Consider the following 9,809-nt stretch of genomic DNA (forward strand, 5'->3'; position numbering starts at 1 on the left):
AATTGGTGGTGTTTGTGTGACAAAAATGAATATTAAATAAGATTTTTAACAATATAATGTCATATGGGTAATGGTAAGGGTAAAAATATAATTTTATATGGCTTAACAACAAATTTTAACAAAGTTAGCCAACAGTTAGTTATAATGACTATCTATATGTAAAGTTTTCTTTAAAATGACCATTATTGTGCAAAGTTTAACCGAGTCGCTTGAAGATGGTCTTCATATCAATTGTCAATTTTTAACATGTCTCACAAAACGATACAAACTAGTAAAATACATCCAGGATTGGAATCTAAACGCTGAATTCAAAAAAAAAAAAAAAAAAAAAAAAAAAAAAAAAAAAAAAAAAAAAAAAACTATATCTGAAAAGCTTAAAATGAATACAGGATTGGAATCTAAACCCTAAATTATTTTACAAATATATACACTGCAATCTTGATTTTTTTTCTTTAATAAGAAGTTAATGAATGCATGGACCCTGTTCAAGATTGTGATGTGGTTGGAGCAAAGGAGCGGTGATTTGAATAGACGATGGAGATTCCTCTTTGGCTTTTCCCCATACCACTCCATAAAACCCTACTGTTATTATAATGCCCCCCATAACGCTGCATCATACACCACAACAATTTAAATAATAATATATGTAAAAATATTATTATTTTATATGCAATTGTATACACTATAGTACTATACCCTAGTTACATTAATGAATTAAATCCCCATTAATTTGGTACAACCTCAAAATCATGTCCCCTTTTGAAGTTTACATTATATATGACTGGAAAATAATAATTAAAGACCAAACTAATACCTTCATAAAATAAAATATATATTTTAAAGGATTGTTTGATGTAGATTTAACTTTGCGATTTTACCGATGATTACTTATTACCAAAATTAAATGTAAAATGTATTAATAATCTCTAAAATAAATATATTTTAACTTTAACTATAATAATATTTTTCATAATTAACTTTTTTTTTTATATTTATCCTTATTAAATATTTTATTTTAATATGAATCATAGGATAGGATCTGTAAAAAAAAAGCATACTATGACTTTACGGATGATTCTTTTAGTGTTAGGTAAACCGAATTTGATTTAAATGTTTTATTTTAATATGAATCAATCAATCAATATGAATAGGATTTGTAAATAAAAAATTAAAAAATAATAATAATAATAATAAACCATTAATCTAATTTGACTTTCGACAAAATAGTCATTTTTTATATATTTCTCATAAATAGTTGTAAAATTCAATATTTTCTACGAAACTGAGAACTCCTCCTGTTTAAGACATTATTTTTATACTTTTTCTCATTGTTTTTTGTAAAGCTCTCTCAGTTTAACATGAGATCTTCGTACTAGGAAACTTGGGTTTTACTGCAAAAATGGTTTTTTTTTTTGTTTTTTTTTTAATCCTCACGATAAAAAAACTTCATTTTTTTCATAAAATTTTATAATTTTTGCAATAATATGAATAATATTCAGTATATAAAAAACAATTTCGCAATATACGACTTTTCCCCAGTTACTTATAACTTTTTTTAATATTTAATTGACGGGAAGCACACAAAAGACAAATTTTGCCATAAATAGTACAATACAGTTTAAAAAAAGATCAATAATTTTTTAAATTTTAATATATTTTAATATCGCACTTTTTAAATCATTAAACTTTTTTTAATATATACACGTCAGGTCTGTTTTAGACTTTAGTTGTTGGAGAATCGGTTGATGAAGTATTGTTTGTGTAAAAAATAATATATACGATGATACCGGAAGAATTTGTACACAACAATTTTTATCCATACACAATAATTGATGTTTTAAAACTTTGTACTATACAACTCTATAATGCATAAATTGTTATGTATATGCATAAATTGTTATGTATGATAAAAAACTGTTGTATACGAATCAGTTCCTTACTAGTTATGTAAAAGTAAAAGGAAATTAGTGGATGTAATGTAACCTTCCGAGATGAAGCAAATCACCGAGAAACAAGACGCCCATTACAATCGCTATTACAATCGTTAACGGCTTGAACATCGCCACGTACACAGGGCCTTTCAATCGCAGCGTCCAGATTTGTATCACAACATTCAAGAATCCAGAAGAAAACCCCTGGCATGTGTTACTATATTATCAACCATCTCTCCTCTTTTCCACGTTTAGATGGATGATATTTAGAATATATATTTTTTAAATGTAAAATGAGGCATATTATGTTTTGTTATGAAAATAGTTTTTAAAGATTCACACCACAAAAAAAGAATTTTTTTTTTTAAGTTTCCTAAAAAAAACATTATGATCTTCACTATGCAGAGTGAATTTCACAGTAGATCTTAGTGTCTTACCATATATAGTATAGTGACCAAAAGAAGATTAGGTTTTAGTTTCCAAGCATCTAAATCTTGTGCCATCACTAATCCCGCAACCCCTGCTACAAACAATCCACTTATGCCGAATATAAACACCACCATCACGTCCACCGGATATTCTTTCATTATCTTCGCCTGCATGCAATCATTTCATTTTCAACACTAATCACTTTCTCTTACTTCTTAACAACATACGCATACAGAGTCATCTTCAATTTCGAATATTTATGGCTTTTAATTTGCTACCTGGGCAACCAGAGCGAAGGCAAGTAAAAAATATTGACTTGCGAGTAAAATTCCTCCGACAATCCAGTTTATGCTAATCGGGTTTGATAAAACTGAAGGACCACTGTAAACTGTCGCAATAATTGCTCCTGATATTGACACTATTGTTCCTATGATTTTCGCTTGACTTGTGTAGCTTCGGAAATCTATCGATTCCATCCTTTTATAACAAATACAGATAACATATATAAAGAATCAATCACGTTTCTTAATTTCCCTTTAAAGCGATTCATATGTATTGTTGAAGATGAGAACCTGAAGAAGAAGGCAAGAATGAAGGTAAACGCAGGTGAAAGGTTGCTCATGATCGAGGATAGAGTCGGAGAACTGTATTTCAGACCAATATATCCGAAAATTTGAGACAAATACCTGTATAATTTACCTCAAAAAGATTAAGCAGATCGATATACCCAAATTATTGGTGTGAACTGTGATTTGTGAATTCAGAGAAGCTTACATGAGGACACTAAGCATGAATATTTTCCCAACAATCGAGAAATTGATGGGTGGAACTGGAACGCTTGTTCTTCTGCAACAAAATCATTGATAAATTCAAAATCTCTAAATTACAATAGATCATCAATTAATGGTTTGATGAAGAAAGCTAGGATGAAAATTGCAGGGTAGGTACCTGTGGAGGATGAAAGGGAGAGGTAAGATGAAAATGAAGCCGATGAAGAAGACATAGAAGGTGAAGACATAAGAGTTGATTCCATTAGCAGATGCTGATTTATAGAGTGTGTTACCACTAACAACCATCAATTCCACCAGCACCATTGCTGCAAATGGTAATACATCTTTGTACAAGAAGCTACCTCTCTCTGTTTCTACAACACCCATTCTCTCTCTAGATTTTTCACTGTCAGGTGTCCTTGGAGATAAGAAGTTCAATAATATCTCTTAATCTCACCAACTTCTTCTTATTTAATGTATTATTTTGCCCAAATTACGAAAATAGTAAATTTCCCATGTTCGAAGTGCAGTCTGTATTTGACGCGTTATTTTTTTTTACTGACAAACCAAAAATTAGTTTATAAAACCGTCTTCAATAGTTTACCTCTAAATAAATGACTTTCTCCACTTGTTAAATTTATTTTAATAGTCTTTTCTATAAATTTAACTAATTTACCTTCATCTCTCTAAAATATTTTATTGAACATCTAATTTAATTAATCACTTTTTAAACACAAATTATATTTTAATATGAAAATATATAATACAACTACATCGAGTCTTTATTTATATAACAAAATATGAAAAATTATTATGTTTAAGTTATAAAAATACAACAAAAACATTGACAATATGTTAAATTAGTTATAAAATGACATATTTTTAAAATGGAAGGGGTTAAAATGTACAATTAATCATACTATTGTAACATACCGACTCTCAAGTATAATATTTATATATTTTTTTTGATTTTGATTGAGCAACTTGACGAGTTGGAGGCTCCAACTCGTCAAAGGCTCCAACTCGTCGAGTAGAGACGGATTTTACCACATGGGTTTTTCGACCAACTCGACGAGTTGGAGAGACCAACCAACTTGACGAGTTGGCGTTGTGAGAGGAAACCATAATTTTTCGTGGTTGTGTCCTATTTAAATGACTTTAAGCCTTCATTTCCGCCTCACATGTCACCTTACTCCCCTGTGTGAAACCTTAATCGTCCAGATTGATTCGAGAGAGAAAGAAGAGTTAACTTTTGGAAGAGAAGAGAAGAGTATCAAGGCTTGGAACGAGAAGGGATTGTTGTAGTCAGTGTTTATCCATCCTTAACTTCTGTTGGAAGGTAAAAGTCACCACCTTGCTCATTATTTTGATTAGATCTCGTGTTTAATAAGTTTTAGGGCTTTTTCCATCTTTCCTTGAGAACTTTGAGCATTTTGAGCTTGCCAAGAGATTAAGAATTCAGATCTGGACCTTGTGACGTCCCTTAAGCCCAAAGGTCCAAGCTTTATCAAGCTAAAGGAGAGCTTCTATGCTTAGGACCCTAAATGGAACTTGTTTCGGCATTTCAAGCCCTAAGTGCCATGCATGGACGTAAAGCTTGCAGCTTTATGTGGTATCTCAGCCTTGGAAGGGTAGATTTAAAGTTTGGGGTTGTAACTCTGCCTTAAAACATCTGAATGAGAAAATAGACTTAAGGGACTCACCGAGTCGGTGAGCTGACTCGACGAGTCGGCTAAGATTTTCCCCGACGAATCTGGACATGAGTACTTGATGAGTTAATGTGACAACCCGAGATTTCTATATTGTAAAGCCAATCAATTCAATCCAAAGTTAGACTCGTTTTTGTTATCGTTTAGCATTGTTAAGGGTCTGTTTGAGTGTTTTAAGCCTATAACATTCAATGATGGTGTGTTGGGATGTGTTAATGTTAGGCGTGTCAAACCCAACAAATAATAAGGGTACAATAGACTCCAAATACACTGCTTTAATGCACTAAAAAGTAGTACAAGGCAAGCAGGGTCGAACCACAGAGACACAGAACAAAAGTCTATACTTCTTTGCGCAAGGTACTTTGGTCACAAAGGGGGGTTTCGTTTGCAGAAGTCAAATAATAAAAATTAACAATCAACTTTGAAACATGTAGAAAATGAAAGAGATTTGTAAACAAGTTGTAAAAGTGCTTCCAGTTCTAGTTCTCAATGTTGTCATTTAACCTGATTATGACTTGATGTAATTTGTGATTGTTATTCTAAGTCGGTACTGAAAGATATTAACACGCTCTAATACTTTTCGCTTACCAAATTATCTAACCGAAACACACTCATTGACTAGACCTAGCTTTACTAATTCAACCTAAACACGCTCTTAGATTGTATTGAAAAATTGCATTAAGTGTTGTACAAGCTTCCCAAAAATGTTCATTTCTTCTCATACGCTCGGAAGTGTGAAAACATGTGATATATGTTCTACAATAAGAAAACTTATTGTTTGTTACCAATCATTAACTTTATAGAACGATTAGGTGCCCTAAAAGTTAATTAACTGCATAAAAATTCAAATCATGAAAGTGGCCAATCAAACACAGATCAAATTTAAGGGTTCTAGTTTAAACAGAAACATAATCACTATAATAAAATCACAAATCAAACATCAAATCATATGCTTCAAGTCAAGCAATCAACATGTTTTGAACATGAACTAAAAACTAGGGTTTCTTAGCCATACATGGCTAAGAACAAATCAAACAAGAATAAAGTTGGAATTAAAATGTTTAATGCTTACAAAAATGAAATCAAAAGTGTTTGCAATGATTAGGTCTTCTCAAAAGCTCCAAGAACTCTCCCAAAATCGCCCAAGATCGCCTAAAACTACTCCAAAAACCATTCTCTATGTAAAATGTCGACCTCCTTTGTTTTATTAAGTTCTCACGTGCATGCCATAAGGCCATGCATTTTTGGCATGGCCATGCCTTTTGCCCATGTGTTTTTGGCATGGGCATTTGTCTTGACCATGTGTTTTTGGCATGGCCCATGCTTTTTGCTAAAAATCAAATAAGTCTTCACTGTTGGCTCCATCTTCAGTCTAGCTTCACCACGAGTCATGTTGCTCAAATATGAGATGATAAAGGACAAACACGACCCGTGCCAACGTGACAAGAACCGCGTTTCAAATGTAGTCCTTTACCGTGATGATAATGCAACAATGACTCGGGTTATGTCTTCATGTTTTTTGCCATGGAATGATCGGTTTATCTTCTTTCCAAGTTCCATGCTCCATGCATACAAGATTCACACACCATAATGCCTGCAAAATAAATAAAAAATAATGAAGTACCAGGCATTCTTAATGAAATGTGCAATTACCCTAATAATTAACTAAATGCAAGAATTATGAAGTAGAATGCTGTAAAATGACGGAAATAAACATGCAAAATAGGTGCATAAAATGCACCTATCAGTTAATTTAAAGTTCTTTGGGTTGAAATCAGTAGGAACCACCTTCACAAGGGGTTTACGACCGCAAAATAGGGTTTACGGTCGTAAACCCATGGCCAACCGTGAAGTCTCTTCATTAGTATGAAGATCCTTCTCTTTTCTTCATTATTCACATCTTCAAGCCAAGAGCTCTCATTTCTCTCTCTCAAGTATCATCAATCTCTTCATCCTTTCTCTTCAAAAACGTAAGTGATTTATCCCTTTTTCTAGTTAATCTTCTTAACCATATGAATCCTTTGAATCATATCTACAAATTCCACACTTTGGGTTTATATCTTCCAGATCATCATCTTTCACCAAGAACACACACTTGTTGTTGAACCCCCAAGGGCTTCCAAAACGTAAGTATCCTTTCCATATACTTGTTTTCCATTAGAAGATCTTAAATCCTCTGACATAAACACCCTTTAAGCGTGAATCAAGAACCAAAATGCATGATCTTCAAGTGTTTACGACCGTAAACACTTCTTATGGCCGTAAACCCTTCTTAGTTCATATTGTGGCCATGTACCCTTCATACATGGTCGTAAACCCTCCTTAGACCAAGCTTGAGCCATTAACACAAGTGTTCTTGGCCGTAAACATACCCATGGCCGTAAACACTTATGTGTGGTCGTAAATTCCCTTTTATCAATCTTATGTGATTGATGCACTCCATTGTGAGAAATTCCTAGTCCCTAAGGATGTTTATCTTACATATTTAGTTGTTATATACATTAATTATATGCATATATGTGTTAGTATATGCTTAATAGGATCCGTTTGTACTCGAGACTTCTCTTGGCATACTTAGCATCCTATATCAATCTTTCATTCGAAACACTCACTGCAGGTGAGTTCATACCCCTACAACTACGTTTTTAAATACTTTCAAATGATTTTAGGGGGGAATACAAGTATAACACAATGAAATTTTATTGATCGTTTTACATATGAAAACAACATTCAAAAGGATTTCTTATACTCAAACTTGCTGAAAACTCTTTTAAAGCTTTTATAAACTTCTTTATATCAAATCATATTCGTCTATCTATTTATGTATAAGTATGCTTTAACGGAATTAGGACTATTGATAGATACCTTGACTCTTGTTCCTTGTTTGGTTATGGGCTCGAGGTAGGATCACTAATCTGAATCTTGGTTAAATCATAGTTATACTTATTAAATAGGTATGTGAATATCAAACCCATTTTAAGGATTTTACTTAACTTTGTTGCTTGGTAGGTAATTGAGTCTTTTCTATACATCAGTAACAATCAAACATTTATAATAGTAAACTATAATAGGTATAGTTTAGTGGATTACTACTTACTATTTCTATACCAATGAATCTTACATGAGTCAATTCATACGTGAGTCAATTCAAACATACTATAACAAGAACAGAAGGAACATACTATACACTAGAACAGAAGGAACACACTATACACTAGAACAAAAGGAACAAACTATACACTAGAACAGAAGGAACATACCATACACTAGAACGGAAGGATCACAACTAGAATAGAAGGAACATACTATAAACTAGAACAAAAGGAACATACTATACAAATACAATAAAGATAACATTAATGTGAGCCATTACTTCATGGCATGGCCTTTTACTTCTATGTCACGTTTTGTAACCAGAGTCTCCTGAAGGGAGAGCGTGAGTTTGTGTATGGATCTATACGGGATTGACCATCCTACACCTTGTAGCTAGCTACAGTGGATCTGCAGATCTATAGGTGAAAATTTTCATACCATTTCGATGTCTTTGGAACGTCGTGTTTTATACTAAGTCAATCAAGCATGGTTATAATTTCATCACATTTTACCTTAATTAACCAAATCGGTTTTAAGGTAGTTAGCACTCTAGTAGTTACTATAAACTATACTACTTCACATCTTTATTTTTCCCATTACATCCATATAGTGATCTTCTCATATAAAAGGTAATGTAAACTATTTTCTGGTAATGATAGTTGTATATGTAACGCCCGTAGATCAGGGCTAGTCAATTTAGAGACGATAAGCGTCAAAAATGACTTTTTTACAGAAGATTATTTAGAATGAATAATCTTAACTAAGTTTTAGTATATGTTACAAGGATTCCGTACATATAAAGAACGTCAAAATCTGAGTTATAACAAAGAAGTTATGACTTGTCGAAGTTTCGCGACAGAACAGTCATGACGTTGACTGACGTAAAATATGAATTTAAGATAGAGAGATATCTAGCCTTAGTGATCTAAACGAAAGTCATAGAATATGTTAAACCGAGAGCATGCATAAAAAGAACACCTAAATCTGACTTCGAATGAGGAAGTTATGATTTTTCCGAAGTTTCAACTTAGCGGTATGCAGCCCGAATACTCGAATATAAGATCGAGTGATTTTTAGCCAAAACAATCTAAATGAGAATCGAAGATCTCGTCGATATTACTCCAAAGGTAAAAATACAGATGAAAATGGACGTCGGATGAAGAAGTTATGAATTTCTAATGGAGTTTTCCTATCCCGGCCTACTAAAAATAATATAAAAGTAATATATTAAAAATAAATCCAAAAATAGCCAACAGATTCTAAATGAGATTTGTACATCATATTCTCACCTACGCGTCGATATAAAGAACGTCGAAAACGAAGTTCGTATGCGAAAGTTATGACTTTCTGAAGTTCGGGGCGCGAACCCCAAAGTTGTGTCAGTGGCCACGACGTGGCATGTTTTCTGACGCCTCCTGGAGTCTGCCAGACCCAATTTGCGATGACGCATGCAGTGACAACCAAGCTCACGACGTGGAAAAAGTGCCCAGGAGAAATTTGCCCTATAAATAGATTTGAAGGGGCAACCGGCCAAGGTTGCTAATTCACCCTTCTCTCACCCATATTACCTCGATTTATGTGCAAAGAAATACCCCTGAAGCCCCGGTATTATCCCGAGACCCGAAGTAATTCCCGAAGCCTGAAGATCCCGAGAAGAAAAGAGTTTCCGAGTCGAAGCTCTGCCTGCAAGAAGCCCGGTGTGTGAAGATATCCCGGTTTCACCGAAGATTACTACTCTTAGAGCTGTAGTGCTGTCCGAGCATCGTCTAACCAAGTGAGTGTGTAGTTACTTTCTTCTAACACATAGATATGAAATATTTGCTATGGAATACATATTATGTGTTTATATATTGTTGCTTACTTGAGATGGATGTTGA

The 9,809-nt window shown here is 33.3% G+C and overlaps 1 protein-coding gene across 1 annotated transcript; it reads right to left on the reverse strand.

The window, feature by feature from the left end:
- Positions 1 to 205: 205 nt before the first annotated feature.
- LOC145017877 (WAT1-related protein At4g15540-like) lies at positions 206 to 3,576 on the reverse strand. The gene is made up of 7 exons (XM_078975829.1): positions 3,309 to 3,576; positions 3,135 to 3,206; positions 2,933 to 3,046; positions 2,639 to 2,837; positions 2,369 to 2,527; positions 1,984 to 2,135; positions 206 to 608 (listed from the first exon to the last, which is right to left on the reverse strand). The coding sequence occupies exons 1-7, from the start codon at positions 3,515 to 3,517 to the stop codon at positions 464 to 466; spliced, it is 1,050 nt and encodes a 349-aa protein (XP_078831955.1). The 5' UTR covers positions 3,518 to 3,576; the 3' UTR covers positions 206 to 463.
- Between the last annotated feature and the right edge of the window lie 6,233 nt (positions 3,577 to 9,809).

Source organism: Lactuca saligna, chromosome 9 (genome assembly GCF_052625555.1).
Source record: "Lactuca saligna cultivar CGN05327 chromosome 9, ASM5262555v1, whole genome shotgun sequence".
Taxonomy (NCBI): domain Eukaryota; kingdom Viridiplantae; phylum Streptophyta; class Magnoliopsida; order Asterales; family Asteraceae; genus Lactuca; species Lactuca saligna.

Coding starts and splice junctions, on each gene's coding strand:
- LOC145017877 (XM_078975829.1), bottom strand. CDS start 3,517: ATGGGTGTTGTAGAAACAGAGAGAGGTAGCTTCTTGTACAAAGATGTA. Junction 3,207..3,308: donor CTCCCTTTCATCCTCCACAG/GTACCTACCCTG, acceptor ATTTTGTTGCAG/AAGAACAAGCGTTCCAGTTC. Junction 3,047..3,134: donor TTCATGCTTAGTGTCCTCAT/GTAAGCTTCTCT, acceptor TAAATTATACAG/GTATTTGTCTCAAATTTTCG.